The sequence below is a fragment of the Anomaloglossus baeobatrachus genome, chromosome 5, assembly GCF_048569485.1.
Source record: "Anomaloglossus baeobatrachus isolate aAnoBae1 chromosome 5, aAnoBae1.hap1, whole genome shotgun sequence".
NCBI classification, from domain to species: Eukaryota; Metazoa; Chordata; class Amphibia; order Anura; family Aromobatidae; genus Anomaloglossus; species Anomaloglossus baeobatrachus.
The window spans coordinates 596,814,829-596,830,686 of record NC_134357.1 but is presented as its reverse complement, the minus strand read 5'-3'; the positions used below and the strand labels follow the sequence as shown (position 1 = coordinate 596,830,686).

The 15,858-nt window shown below is 53.4% G+C and overlaps 1 protein-coding gene across 1 annotated transcript in view; it reads right to left on the bottom strand.

The window, feature by feature from the left end:
* The window catches only part of ERN1 (endoplasmic reticulum to nucleus signaling 1), a 58,324-nt gene that overhangs the window by 5,523 nt on the left and 36,943 nt on the right, over window positions 1-15,858 (bottom strand). Inside the window, 5 exon segments of the mRNA XM_075351511.1 lie at window positions 1,774-1,841; window positions 2,610-2,733; window positions 8,278-8,405; window positions 8,481-8,628; window positions 9,300-9,499. Coding sequence (XP_075207626.1) covers window positions 1,774-1,841; window positions 2,610-2,733; window positions 8,278-8,405; window positions 8,481-8,628; window positions 9,300-9,499 — 668 coding nt within the window.

Sequence of the window (15,858 nt, the reverse complement as noted above, 5' to 3'; positions counted from 1 at the left end):
GACTGCAAGGTCTCCAGGATTTTTGTCATAGTCACAGACATTTTATCAGCAAAAACTGCAAAGTCTGTCCCCGTCACCGGGGCAGGGTTCACAGGCGTCTCTGCCTGGGCTACCACCACATTAGGCTCTGGCTGACGAAGTGCCACTGGGACTGAACATTGCACACAATGTGAGTCATTGGAGCCTGCCGGTAGATCAGCCCCACATGCAGTACAAACAGTGTACACAGCCTGTGCCTTGGCACCCTTGCGTTTTGCGGATGACATGTTGCTGCTTCCTCAGAGCAGTACAGGGTGTCCAGCCAAGAAGCGACCTTACAGTGCAAATATATATATATATGGTACTAAGAAAAAAGTACACTAATATAACACTGAGGCACTAGTGGGGCCAGCACTAAAGTGCTGCTTACCGCCCGCTTAGGAGCGGGTGTGTGGGCGCCGAAATCCCTTTAGTCTGGGTCTCCCAGAGCCTGCTGCCTTTCCCCAGCCAGACCGCATGTGTAAGGGCTGCCGGCGTCCTTGTGGAGAGGGGGGGCGGGCCCTGGGCGTATACAGACGAAGAGCGGGACGTCTGCTTCCCACTGTGCCTAGTGAGAGGGCTGGAGCATGTAAATAAAGCTCCAGCCCTCGGCGCTGCCTATTGAGCAGCGTCTCTCCCCTACCCTGATTGACAGGGTGGGGGCGGGAACGAAGCGGCGCTAGGCCGCAGAAGCCGGGGCTAAAGTTAGAAGCGCCGCCGCCGTAAAAGCGCGGTCGGCGCAAAGTCCCCGGCGCACCACAAGTCGCAGCTGCGCCGCCTCTCCAGGAGCGGTCGGCGCAGTAGTTCCCAACCTGTAACGTCACTCAGCAAAGCTGCAGTGACCTAACCCCAGCGCACAGCGCTACTGTCCCCGGCGCACTATAACGCTCAGCAAGCCTTGAGAGTGTCCGTGCCTGCCGGGGACACAGAGTACCTGAAAGTTGCAGGGCCTTGTCCCTGAACGGCACTCCCGCTCCAAATCCAGCAGGTTCTCTGGGTCTGTGGATGGAGCCCGGCCCCAGGGCTTGGGGGCCGGCAAGATCCCACTTCCACAGAGCCCTCCAGGGGATGTGGAAGGAAAACAGCATGTGGGCTCCAGCCTCTGTACCAGCAATAGGTACCTCAACCTTACAAGCACCACCGCGGGTGAGAAGGGAGCATGCTGGGGGCCCCATATGGGCCCTCTTTTCTTCCATCCGATATAGCCAGCAGCTACTGCTGACTACAAACAGTGGAGCTATGCGTGGATGTCTGACCTCCTTCGCACAAAGCAGAAAACTGGTGAGCCAGTGATCCCACTGGGGGTGTATAGCCAGAAGGGGAGGGGCCTTACACTTTTTAGTGTAATTGCTTTGTGTGGCCTCCGGAGGCAGTGCTATACACCCAATCGTCTGGGTCTCCCAATAGAGCGCCGAAGAAAAACCTGCTCCTGAAATACTCTGTGCCGCACTGACAGCTGCCCCGACACTACAGATAAACCTGCTCCTGAAATACTCTGTGCCGCACTGACAGCCACCCGAACACTACCGATAAACCTGCTCCTGAAATACTCTGTGCCACACTGACAGCTGCCCGGACACTGCAGATAAACCTGCTCCTGAAATACTCTGTGCGGCACTGACAGCTGCCCGGACACTACAGATAAACCTGCTCCTGAAATACTCTGTGCCGCACTGACAGCCGCCCCAACACTACAGATAAACCTGCTCCTGAAATACTCTGTTCTGCGGATCAGTGTCTGCTCCGTCGTCTCACCTTATTTCTCAGTGCCCGCAGTAAGTCTCTTACGGATCTTCCCTTGTAACTGCGGAACTTCCTCAGATCTGTAAGAAGAAAGGTGCAGTAAAGCAGGGACAGCGCAGAACCGACATCACACTGTAGCGCCATCATCACACTGCAGCGCCATCAGAACGCCATCATCACACTGCAGCTCCATCAGAACGCCATCATCACACTGCAGCGCCATCAGAACGCCATCATCACACTGCAGCGCCATCAGAACGCCATCATCACACTGCAGCGCCATCAGAACGCCATCATCACACTGCAGCGCCATCAGAACGCCATCATCACACTGCAGCGCCATCAGAACGCCATCATCACACCGCAGCACCATCAGAACACCATCATCACACCGCAGCACCATCAGAACGCCATAATCACACTGCAGCTCCATTAGAACGCCATCATCACACTGCAGCGCAATCACAGGGAAGCACTGCCATTGTGGCACCCTGTGCCTGAGTCACCACAGATAATAGCTACATACATATGTATTTCAATCTGTATAACTTGTATTGCAGCTTTAATGAGATTCGGTTTTCTCTACTGGTCACCACATACACACATTTCCCCACACTCCCTTACTGGGGCCGGTCACCACATACACACATTTCCCCACACTCCCTTACTGGGACCGGTCACCACATACGCACGGTTGCACGCGCTCCCTTACACGGATATCACGCCACTGACCTCACACTGCAGCGTTGACACCACATTGCAGTGCTGACACCACACCACGGACAGCACACCGCAGTGCCTTCACATTGCCAAGGTAACACCGTCGCACTAATTTCACACCACCGTACCTGTCTGCAGCGGCAACGTGATGTGTTCTCTCCAGTCCATCTTCACCACGTTCCGTCCTCCCTTCTCCAGACTCTTCACAACTGGTCCATCCAAAGCCTCCTTCTCTATACGGTCACTGACATCCTGCAGGAGGGAACCGCCATAGGTCAGAAGAAACCGCGGAGAGGTGACCTCAGTGTCCTCGGTGCTGGACCTTGGCCATCTCTGATTTGGCATGGTTATGGTTACCCAGCCTGCTGAATACGCTGCAGTATCTCCTCTATGTGACGCGGTGATCTCCCCAGGTCTTACTGAATATGGCAGTATCATTCCGATAACCCTGGGAGAGCTTCTGACAGCCTCACCTCCACCATTCACTGAAAGGTACCTGGCGCATTCTTCACCCCGAATGGCATGACCAAAAGAAGGTTGAACGCTCCAGTGCCCATCTGCCAGCAGCCTTTACCGAGATCTAGGGTAGACATGAATGTCGTCCCCCCAAATCTAGTCTGACAGATCAAGTATTCGGGGCATGGGGTCTGCATCGGTGATGGTTGTCTCATTCAGCCTCTGGTACACCACGCAGAATCTTGTGCTCTATATTTTTAGGGACAAGGACTGCGTTGGCCGCCTAGGGACTGTACAAGAGATCACCACCACCAACTAGAACACTTCATCCCCTTCCTTCCGAATCATCTGCTGACCATTGGATGCCACTCGGCACAGCGGCTGGTGAATTGGTCTTGCTGTCACAGGTCTACCCGATGCTCAGTCAGAGAGGTTCGGCCAGGCTGGATAGAGAAGAGCTCACGATACTGGTCTGATAATGGACTGGGCTGGGGTGAGGTGACCTCTAAGGCGATGTGCTCCACTTCTCCTTCTCTATGGTGGGCTGTACCAAGACCGGAGGGGATGGTGTTCTCAGGCATTTGGAGGGGACAGTATATGGCTACCACACACGTATCTCTGGCCTGGTAATTGGTTATTATGACTCTGCTTAGTTTGGGTGTGGTGGGGGTCGAATGCTACCAGATTGGTGAATGTCCCCTTTATTATGGCTATGGTGTGGGGACCCTCCCAGTTGTCCTGCAGCTTGTCATGGTGGATGGGATTTAGTACCATCACCAGCTGGCCCACAGTGAACTCTCGGGGCCGGGTGCCCCATTATAGTAGGTTTTCTGTTGCCCTTGTACCACCTCTATAAGTGTACTCGTGTGAGCCGCTCAAGGTGCTGTATCCTCTCACGCAACCGCCTCATATAGCGAAGCACTGGCACCCCCCAGAATTGTCTCGATCTCCAAAGTGGTCTCACACCAAGTCCAGCGGGCCCCGAGGCTGCCGGCCATGTAAGGGTATGAATGGGAAAACAGCTAGAAGCCTGCGGCACATCTCTGTGGACAAACAGCACCAAAGAGCAGCTGTGGAGGAGCCTCTTCCCAGTCCCCCCTCCGCCTCTAGATAGGCACTGATCAAACATTTCAGGGTCCCATTAGACACCTCGTAGAGTCTGTTCATCTGTGGGTGGTAGGTGGAGGTGAACACTGGATGGACCCAGGACATGACACGCCATACCCCCCCCCCCCCCCCCCGTGAATTGTGCGCCTTGATCCAAGACAACCTCCTTGGGGAAACCCACCAAGCTAAATATCTCCTCTAATGAGTGAGACCCCCTCTTTGGAATTATTCCTCGAAGAGCTACTAGCATTGGGGTATCTGGTGGCAAAATCCACAACCATTAGAATGTACAGTTAGGTCCAGAAATCTTTGGCCAGTGACACAATTTTGGCGAGTTGGGCTCTGCATGCCACCACATTGGATGTGAAATGAAACCTCTACAACAGAATTCAAGTGCAGATTGTAACGTTTAATTTGAAGGTTTGAACAAAAATATCTGATAGAAATTGTAGGAATTGTCACATTTCTTTACAAACACTCCACATTTTAGGAGGTCAAAAGTAATTGGACAAATAAACCAAACCCAAACAAAATATTTTTAGTTTCAATATTTTGTTGCGAATCCTTTGGAGGCAATCACTGCCTTAAGTCTGGAACCCATGGACATCACCAAACGCTGGGTTTCCTCCTTCTTAATGCTTTGCCAGGCCTTTACAGCCGCAGCCTTCAGGTCTTGCTTGTTTGTGGGTCTTTCCGTCTTAAGTCTGGATTTGAGCAAGGGAAATGCATGCTCAATTGGGTTAAGATCTGGTGAGTGACTTGGCCATTGCAGAATGTTCCACTTTTTTGCACTCATGAACTCCTGGGTAGCTTTGGCTGTATGCTTGGGGTCATGGTCCATCTGTACTATGAAGCGCCATCCGATCAACTTTGCGGCATTTGGCTGAATCTGGGCTGAAAGTCTATCCCGGTACACTTCAGAATTCATCCGGCTACTCTTGTCTGCTGTTATGTCATCAATAAACACAAGTGACCCAGTGCCATTGAAAGCCATGCATGCCCATGCCATCACGTTGCCTCCACCATGTTTTACAGAGGATGTGGTGTGCCTTGGATCATGTGCCGTTCCCTTTCTTCTCCACACTTTTTTCTTCCCATCATTCTGGTACAGGTTGATCTTGGTCTCATCTGTCCATAGAATACTTTTCCAGAACTGAGCTGGCTTCATGAGGTGTTTTTCAGCAAATGTAACTCTGGCCTGTCTATTTTTGGAATTGATGAATGGTTTGCATCTAGATGTGAACCCTTTGTATTTACTTTCATGGAGACTTCTCTTTACTGGTGACTTAGAGACAGATACACCTACTTCACTGAGAGTGTTCTGGACTTCAGTTGATGTTGTGAACGGGTTCTTCTTCACCAAAGAAAGTATGCGGCGATCATCCACCACTGTTGTCATCCGTGGACGCCCAGGCCTTTTTGAGTTTCCAAGCTCACCAGTCAATTCCTTTTTTCTCAGAATGTACCCGACTGTTGATTTTGCTACTCCAAGCATGTCTGCTATCTCTCTGATGGATTTTTTCTTTTTTTTCAGCCTCAGGATGTTCTGCTTCACCTCAATTGAGAGTTCCTTAGACCGCATGTTGTCTGGTCACAGCAACAGCTTCCAAATGCAAAACCACACACCTGTAATCAACCCCAGACCTTTTAACTACTTCATTGATTACAGGTTAACGAGGGAGACGCCTTCAGAGTTAATTGCAGCCCTTAGAGTCCCTTGTCCAATTACTTTTGGTCCCTTGAAAAAGAGGAGGCTATGCATTACAGAGCTATGATTCCTAAACCCTTTCTCCGATTTGGATGTGAAAACTCTCATATTGCAGCTGGGAGTGTGCACTTTCAGCCCATATTATATATAGAATTGTATTTCTGAACATGTTTTTGTAAACAGCTAAAATAACAAAACTTGTGTCACTGTCCAAATATTTCTGGCCCTGACTGTATCTCTTCCCTGAGAGATAGGGCTGGGGCAGGGGGTCCATCAAATCCACCTCCACTTGTTGTAAAGGTTCTGCTATTAAAGGCAAGGGTCGTAAAAGGGCTCTGTGCGGAGAGGGGCCACCCACCCGTTGGCAAGCATTACAAGAGATTACAATTGTTTTTATTTCAAGGACCCCCCTCCCGGTCCAGAAGGCCCTGCTCATAACACTGGATTAGATCTCTCACTCCCAGGTGTCCTCATAATGGAGCTTCATAAGTAGAGGATAGGATCTCCTTTCTGTATTTCTCCGGCACCATCTTCTGCTTGGTATCCTGCCCCTTGTGTCACCTGACACAGCCATCCCCTTTCCCGTCTTCCTCATCCCCGGTAGCGATGGGCCTCCCTGTACCTCCTCCATGATGTTCTTTACCTCCCCCAGGTCACGTTCCACCACAGTAGCAGTCATTGGGTTGTGTGTGTTACTCACCACTGGTGGGGCGGGGAGAAGTCGTCATGTTGAGATCGCTCTGTTCCTTCTCGTTGACACAGTGGGAACCAGTCTTTGGCTTCGGGTCACGACGCTGGCCCAGTGGCACATTAACCCTGCTCCTTGGTTGCTTCCCAGCAGCACGTCTACCGGTATGTGCCGCACTGCTCCTACATTCACCACTCCATGACTGTGCCCCCAGTGTAAATGTACTCGGGCCCTCCGAACCTTCAGATTCTCCTCCGGCTACGTGGACTAACATATGGCTGACAGGATCCCACCTAGATGGTCTCTGATTAATGTAACCGAGGCACTGGAGTCATGGACCACCCAGACTCCGTGCTGTCTAACCAGACCGGCTGCAGATGCTGGTTCATGGTGGCTGAGGTGTCCATCCTAGTCTGAGACACTTGTCCTTCCACCACATCTGCCTCTTCCTCTTCCGGTCGGGGTAGTGGGATCCTTTTCCCCAGCATTCCAGCCCTATTACAGTAGAGTGTTCACCGGTTAGGGACGTGGATGATGAGGTAAAGTGTCCCATGTGTCCACAGAGTTCTGAGCTGTGGTCCCTCCATGGAGCTGCCCTCCTCCATGTCTGAACCGACCTCCTCCTGTGGATGTTCTCGGTCTCACACGGCCAAGCATTGTATTAGGGTCTCCCGGTTTTCCTCCGGCAGCCATTCCAGCTCTCTCCCCGAGCAGAGGGCTCTCAGCCATCTCTGCCATCTCTTCTGCCAAGTCACCGCTCAGTAACTTTCCCCTGGTCCAGAGATAGATGATCCCACCGCTGCCACCACGTGTGAAGATCTGAGGTTGTGGGTTGTATTAATCACCTGGGAAGGTTATTCTTCTGTCCACGGTCTTACAGCAATGCCAGTTAGATGGCCAGAACGAGGTGCCCCCAGTCAACAAGATCCCAAACGGGGACCGGTAATTCCTCTGCCCCAGGATCAGGCCATACCCACCGTCTCCAAACTTTTGTACCGCTGGTATGGTCACAATCTCAGCCTTTGCTCCTCCACATGGCGGATACCATGACCGCAGAGCGTGTATCCAGCTCCAGCTGGCAACAACCCCCCATCCTCTCATTGGTGTTCTAAATACCCCAAGCCGCTCCTTCAGGATCAAGCCCGATGCCGGAGGAACACCACCCTAAAGCGAACTCTGCATTGGTGGAGGTATTTTTGGGAGGCCGAGCTCCTCACCTGGGACTGCATGTGAGACCCCCTGTGGTGATGGCTCCAATGGGTCTACGATCACCATGCACATAATAGGGCCAGTGGGAGGAAGAACAATGGCTTAACTGAGGCCCCTGAGGCACTAACGAGTAATGGAATGATTGCTTGACTCTAATTACCAATCCCATGCCTGGCCTTCTGTGTATGTAAGATCCAGCAGGCACGTCTCTGCCTCATGGCTCCGGGGTCTGGATGAGCGCGGTATGTGTATGGTGAATGGTGTCCCCCCGGTGCCCCTCCACATCCATTAACACTTTATTCTACACCTTACACTGACGAGCAAGAAAATATCTAATAATGCACAACAATGAGATTGACGTAAGGAGCGCTCCGAGCTGGAAGAAGTCTTCATCCCTCAGAGCTGCGCTCTACCTCCATTATAACATAAGCATTGTTCGCACAGTCTGTATACAGGGGCAGTTACATATATGGGGGCAGTTACATCTATGGGGGGCAGTTACATCTATGGGGGCAGATACATCTATGGGGGGCAGTTACATATACGGGGGCAGTTACATCTATGGGGGGCAGATACATCTATGAGGGGCAGTTACATATACGGGGGTCTTATTACACAGGTTACCGACCTGGAAGAACTGAAGCTGTTTCTCCAGACTCCAGAAGAAGGGGTGTGTGAGGACGGCCGGGGCGGACGGTCGCTTCTGCGGGTCCTTGTCGATCATCCGCTCTACCAGGTGATGTGCGATCAGGTCCTCTGTAGCAGGAGACAGGAGCGGTCAGAGCGGTGAGGAGCAGCATTATGGCGCCTCCTCTGCAGTGGCGCACTCACCGTGCCTCTCTAGGCTCAGGCAGTCCAGGCTGGACGCCCCCAGCAGGATATTGGCTTGCCGCTGCAGGGACTTGCCAAATGGGTGTCTCCCCTCTGAGACCACGTAGTAGAAGACGCAGCCGGCGGAGAAGATGTCCACAGTGTACGTCTGCAAGACAAGTCAGTAAGTGATGATCCCCACCGCAGCGGCCAGCCCTCCCCACCGCACCGCACCGGCCTGCGCTCCCCACCGCACCGCACCGGCCTGCGCTCCCCACCGGCACCGGCCTGCGCTCCCCACCGGCACCGGCCAGCCCTCCCCACCGGCACCGGCCAGCCCTCCCCACCGCACCGGCCTGCGTTCCCCACCGCACCGCACCGGCCTGCGCTCCCCACCGCACCGCACCGGCCTGCGCTCCCCACCGGCACCGGCCTGCGCTCCCCACCGGCCTGCGATCCCCACCGGCACCGGCCTGCGCTCCCCACCACACCGGCCTGCGCTCCGCACCGGCCACTGCTCTGCACCACACAGGCCAGTGCCCCGCGCTGCTCCAGCTAGCCTCCTCCACCCGTGACACAGACCAGCCGCCCCCATCGCACAGGCCGGAGCCCTCGCCCAGCACCCCGCTTCGCTACACTGCCCACTTCACCGGACAGCCCTCCACCACACAGACCATCGCCCCCAGCCAGCCACCACAGTCGCACCAGCCATCCCCCCTCTGCTGCAGCGGCCAACCCTGCCCGCCACACTGCCCACTGCACAACCCAGCCCCACTCGCCCCGCCACACTGGCCAATCCCACCCGCCACCCCCAACATTAGAGGGATTGACAGATCTTACAGGGTTCTCCTTAAAATCTTCACTCAACATCTCAGGGGCGATCCAACCTTCTGTGCCAGGAACCCCGGAGCGGCGGCTGAAGCTGTGCCTGCCCACCGCCAGCTTCTTACACAGCCCAAAGTCCGAGATCATGGCCTTCACCTTCCCGTGAGCACTCGGCATCGAGATCAGGATGTTATGAGGCTTCAGGTCTCTGTGAACTAAGAAGACAAAACACTGCTGACTAATGTCATCCCATGATCTGGGAGAGTAGAGAAGGGTTCTCTACAGTAAGAGCAAGAGGGGTTATCTACTGTGGAAGGACAAGGGGTTCTCTACAGAGGGAAGTGGAGGGGTTCTCTACAGAGGGAGGAAGAGGGGTTCTCTACAGAGTGAAGCGGAGGGGTTCTCTACAGTAAGAGCAGTCACAGTGGGAAGGAGTAAGGGGAGGTCTCATGCACAGGTATAGACTTAAAATAAGATTCCAACGTTTTGGCTGACGGACGAGTCTTCACCAGGGAAGTGGAGTCTGCGTCTTACAAGGAATGATCCTATCTACAACAATATATGGTACAACAGAAGGGGCTCTGATTCTGCCCACCGCTCCAGTCAACAATTCCACATTACAGGGACAGACATGGGCGAGGACGTATATATACATCCTTGGTGGTGAAGGCGTTTATGAAGGGGACGTGCCTTTGACACAATCTGACACCAGAAGAGACCCCGGCTATTCAGAACATGAAAGACAAGACACTGATTAATAAGCAACCGACAATGGTGATGGAAGAATCGTATTAGCCAGCCGGTGGATAGCTGGACCTACACTCCAATCCCTAGAGACCCTACATCACCGACACGGTCCATCACTAAGGACTACCTGATAGAGAGGGCTACAGACAACAACCGAGCCGAGGTCCTCTACACGATACCTCCCATCCCACCTGTACATTGCCCAAAACACACACACACATCTGAAGAAAGCGCCTGGACGCCCGCCTGTAGCCCCCACAAGATAAAATCCTCCCCTGGTTCCCCTCACCACCTCCCATCTCATGGACACTACTGATTTCCGCTCACACTGCATTACGTGCAGTACAGGGGACCGCCATGGGGTCCAACACGATGCCCACTATGCTCACATGTGAGGACCAGCATTATGTGCAGTACAGGGGACCGCCATGGGGTCCAACACGATGCCCACTATGCTCACATGTGAGGATCAGCATTATGTGCCGTGCAGGGGACCGCCATGGGGTCCAACACGATGCCCACTATGCTCACATGTGAGGATCAGCATTACGTGCAGTGCAGGGGACCGCCATGAGGTCCAACACGATGCCCACTATGCTCACATGTGAGGATCAGCATTACGTGCAGTGCAGGGGACCGCCATGGGGTCCAACACGATGCCCACTATGCTCACATGTGAGGATCAGCATTATGTGCCGTGCAGGGGACCGCCATGGGGTCCAACACGATGCCCACTATGCTCACATGTGAGGATCAGCATTACGTGCAGTGCAGGGGACCGCCATGAGGTCCAACACGATGCCCACTATGCTCACATGTGAGGACCAGCATTACGTGCAGTGCAGGGGACCGCCATGGGGTCCAACACGATGCCCACTATGCTCACATGTGAGGACCAGCATTACGTGCAGTGCAGGGGACCGCCATGGGGTCCAACACGATGCCCACTATGCTCACATGTGAGGATCAGCATTACGTGCCGTGCAGGGGACCGCCATGGGGTCCAACACGATGCCCACTATGCTCACATGTGAGGACCAGCATTACATGCAGTGCAGGGGACCGCCATGGGGTCCAACACGATGCCCACTATGCTCACATGTGAGGACCAGCATTACGTGCAGTGCAGGGGACCGCCATGGGGTCCAACACGATGCCCACTATGCTCACATGTGAGGACCAGCATTACGTGCAGTGCAGGGGACCGCCATGGGGTCCAACACGATGCCCACTATGCTCAAATCTTTATGGATACGTTCATCTACGATTGCCCTCTACTGAGGGAACACAATTACATGGAGAAGGTACGAAGATGACAATTTTTGTGATTTGGCGTGGCAGCTCCACTGTTTTTTTCAGGTCATGATTCATGAGTGCTCCAAACTAGGGCCATACAGCACCGAAGCATGCGCACTTACACCCTGCAGCACCTCCTTAGTGCACATGCACGCTTACACCCTGCAGCACCTCCTTAGTGCACATGCACACTTACACCCTGCAGCACCTCCTTAGTGCACATGCATGCTTACACCCTGCAGCACCTCCTTAGTGCACATGCACTCTTACACCCTGCAGCACCTCCTTAATGCACATGCACAATTACACCCTGCAGCACCTCCTTAGTGCACATGCACAATTACACCCTGCAGCACCTCCTTAGTGCACATGCACGCTTACACCCTGCAGCACCTCAATGCACATGCACAATTACACCCTGCAGCACCTCCTTAGTGCACATGCACAATTACACCCTGCAGCACCTCCTTAGTGCACATGCACGCTTACACCCTGCAGCACCTCCTTAATGCACATGCACAACTACACCCTGCAGCACCTCCTTAGTGCACATGCACACTTACACCCTGCAGCACCTCCTTACTGCACATGCACACTTACACCCTGCAGCACCTCCTTAGTGCACATGCATGCTTACACCCTGCAGCACCTCCTTAGTGCACATGCACACTTACACCCTGCAGCACCTCCTTAGTGCACATGCATGCTTACACCCTGCAGCACCTCCTTAGTGCACATGCACGCTTACACCCTGCAGCACCTCCTTAGTGCACATGCACAATTACACCCTGCAGCACCTCCTTAGTGCACATGCATGCTTACACCCTGCAGCACCTCCTTAGTAAACATGCACACTTACACCCTGCAGGACCTCCTTAGTGCACATGCACACTTACATCCTGCAGCACCTCCTTAGTACACATGTGCACTTACACCCTGCAGCACCTTTTTAGTGCACATGCACGCTTACACCCTGCAGCACCTCCTTATTACACATGCACACTCACACCCTGCACCTCCTTAGTACACATGTACGTTTACACCCTGCAGCACCTCCTTAGTGCACATGCACGCTTACACCCTGCAGCACCTTTTTAGTGCACATGCACCCTGCAGCACCTCTTTAGTGCACATGCACGCTTACACCCTGCAGCACCTCCTTAGTACACATGCAAGCTTACACCCTGCAGCACCTCCTTAGTACACATGTACACTTACACCCTGCAGCACCTCCTTAGTACACATGCATGCTGATACCCTGCAGCACCTCCTTAGTGCACATGCATGCTTATACCCTGCAGCACCTCCTTAGTACACATGTACACTTACACCCTGCAGCACCTCCTTAGTACACATGAATGCTGATACCCTGCAGCACATCCTTAATGCACATGCACAATTACACCCTGCAGAACATCCTTAGTGCACATGCATGCTGATACCCTGCAGCACCTCCTTACTACACATGTGCACTTACACCCTGCAGCACCTCCTTAGTACACATGCGCGCTTACACCCTGCAGCACCTCCTTAGTACACATGCGCGCTTACACCCTGCAGCACCTCCTTAGTGCACATGCACGCTTACACCCTGCAGCACCTTTTTAGTGCACATGCACCCTGCAGCACCTCCTTAGTACACATGCAAGCTTACACCCTGCAGCACCTCCTTAGTACACATGCGCGCTTACACCCTGCAGCACCTCCTTAGTGCACATGCACGCTTACACCCTGCAGCACCTTTTTAGTGCACATGCACCCTGCAGCACCTCCTTAGTACACATGCAAGCTTACACCCTGCAGCACCTCCTTAGTACACATGTACACTTACACCCTGCAGCACCTCCTTAGTACACATGCATGCTGATACCCTGCAGCACCTGCTTAGTGCACATGCACGCTTACACCCTGCAGCACCTTTTTAGTGCACATGCACCCTGCAGCACCTCCTTAGTACACATGCAAGCTTACACCCTGCAGCACCTCCTTAGTACACATGTACACTTACACCCTGCAGCACCTCCTTAGTACACATGTACACTTACACCCTGCAGCACCTCCTTAGTACACATGCATGCTTATACCCTGCAGCACCTCCTTACTGCACATGCATGCTTATACCCTGCAGCACCACCTTAGTACACATGTGCACTTACACCCTGCAGCACCTTTTTAGTGCACATGCACGCTTACACCCTGCAGCACCTCCTTATTACACATGCACACTCACACCCTGCACCTCCTTAGTACACATTTACGTTTACACCCTGCAGCACCTTTTTAGTGCACATGCACCCTGCAGCACCTCTTTAGTGCACATGCAAGCTTACACCCTGCAGCACCTCCTTAGTACACATGCAAGCTTACACCCTGCAGCACCTCCTTAGTGCACATGCATGCCGATACCCTGCAGCACCTCCTTAGTGCACATACACCCTGCAGCACCTCCTTACTACACATGTGCACTTACACCCTGCAGCACCTCCTTAGTACACATGCGCGCTTACACCCTGCAGCACCTCCTTAGTACACATGCGCGCTTACACCCTGCAGCACATCCTTAGTGCACATGCACCCTGCAGCACCTCCTTATTACACATGCACACTCACACCCTGCACCTCCTTAGTACACATGTACGTTTACACCCTGCAGCACCTTTTTAGTGCACATGCACCCTGCAGCACCTCTTTAGTGCACATGCACGCTTACACCCTGCAGCACCTCCTTAGTACACATGCAAGCTTACACCCTGCAGCACCTCCTTAGTACACATGCATGCTGATACCCTGCAGCACCTCCTTAGTGCACATGCATGCTTATACCCTGCAGCACCTCCTTAGTACACATGTACACTTACACCCTGCAGCACCTCCTTACTACACATGTGCACTTACACCCTGCAGCACCTCCTTAGTACACATGCGCGCTTACACCCTGCAGCACCTCCTTAGTACACATGCGCGCTTACACCCTGCAGCACCTCCTTAGTGCACATGCACGCTTACACCCTGCAGCACCTTTTTAGTGCACATGCACCCTGCAGCACCTCCTTAGTACACATGTACACTTACACCCTGCAGCACCTCCTTAGTACACATGTACACTTACACCCTGCAGCACCTCCTTAGTACACATGCATGCTGATACCCTGCAGCACCTCCTTACTGCACATGCATGTTTATACCCTGCAGCACCACCTTAGTACACATGGGCACTTACACCCTGCAGCACCTTTTTAGTGCACATGCACGCTTACACCCTGCAGCACCTCCTTATTACACATGCACACTCACACCCTGCACCTCCTTAGTACACATGTACGTTTACACCCTGCAGCACCTCCTTAGTGCACATGCACGCTTACACCCTGCAGCACCTTTTTAGTGCACATGCACCCTGCAGCACCTCTTTAGTGCACATGCACGCTTACACCCTGCAGCACCTGCTTAGTACACATGCATGCTGATACCCTGCAGCACCACCTTAATGCACATGCACAATTACACCCTGCAGAACATCCTTAGTGCACATGCATGCTGATACCCTGCAGCACCTCCTTACTACACATGTGCACTTACACCCTGCAGCACCTCCTTAGTACACATGCGCGCTTACACCCTGGAGCACCTCCTTAGTGCACATGCGCGTTTACACCCTGCAGCACCTCCTTAGTGCACATGCACGCTTACACCCTGCAGCACCTTTTTAGTGCACATGCACCCTGCAGCACCTCTTTAGTGCACATGCACGCTTACACCCTGCAGCACCTCCTTAGTACACATGCAAGCTTACACCCTGCAGCACCTCCTTACTGCACATGCATGCTTATACCCTGCAGCACCACCTTAGTACACATGGGCACTTACACCCTGCAGCACCTTTTTAGTGCACATGCACGCTTACACCCTGCAGCACCTCCTTAGTACACATGCATGCTGATACCCTGCAGCACCTCCTTACTGCACATGCACGCTTACACCCTGCAGCACCTTTTCTTCGTCGCTCCATTGGGAGACCCAGACGATTGGGTGTATAGCTACTGCCTCCGGAGGCCACACAAAGCATTACACTAAAAAGTGTAAGGCCCCTCCCCTTCTGGCTATACACCCCCAGTGGGATCACTGGCTCACCAGTTTTCTGCTTTGTGCGAAGGAGGTCAGACATCCACGCATAGCTCCACTGTTTGTAGTCAGCAGTAGCTGCTGACTATATCGGATGGAAGAAAAGAGGGCCCATATAGGGCCCCCAGCATGCTCCCTTCTCACCCCGCTTGTGGTTTGTAAGGTTGAGGTACCTATTGCTGGTACGGCGGCTGGAGCCCACATGCTGTTTTCCTTCCACATCCCCCTGAGGGGCTCTGAGGAAGTGGGATCTTACCGGCCCCAAAGCCCTGAGGCCGGGCTCCATCCACAGACCCATTGAACCTGCTGGATACGGAGCTGGGTACCGTTCAGGGACATGGCCCTGCACCATTCAGGTACTCTGTGTCCCCGTACACACAGGCACAGCACACTCCAGACTTGCTGGGTG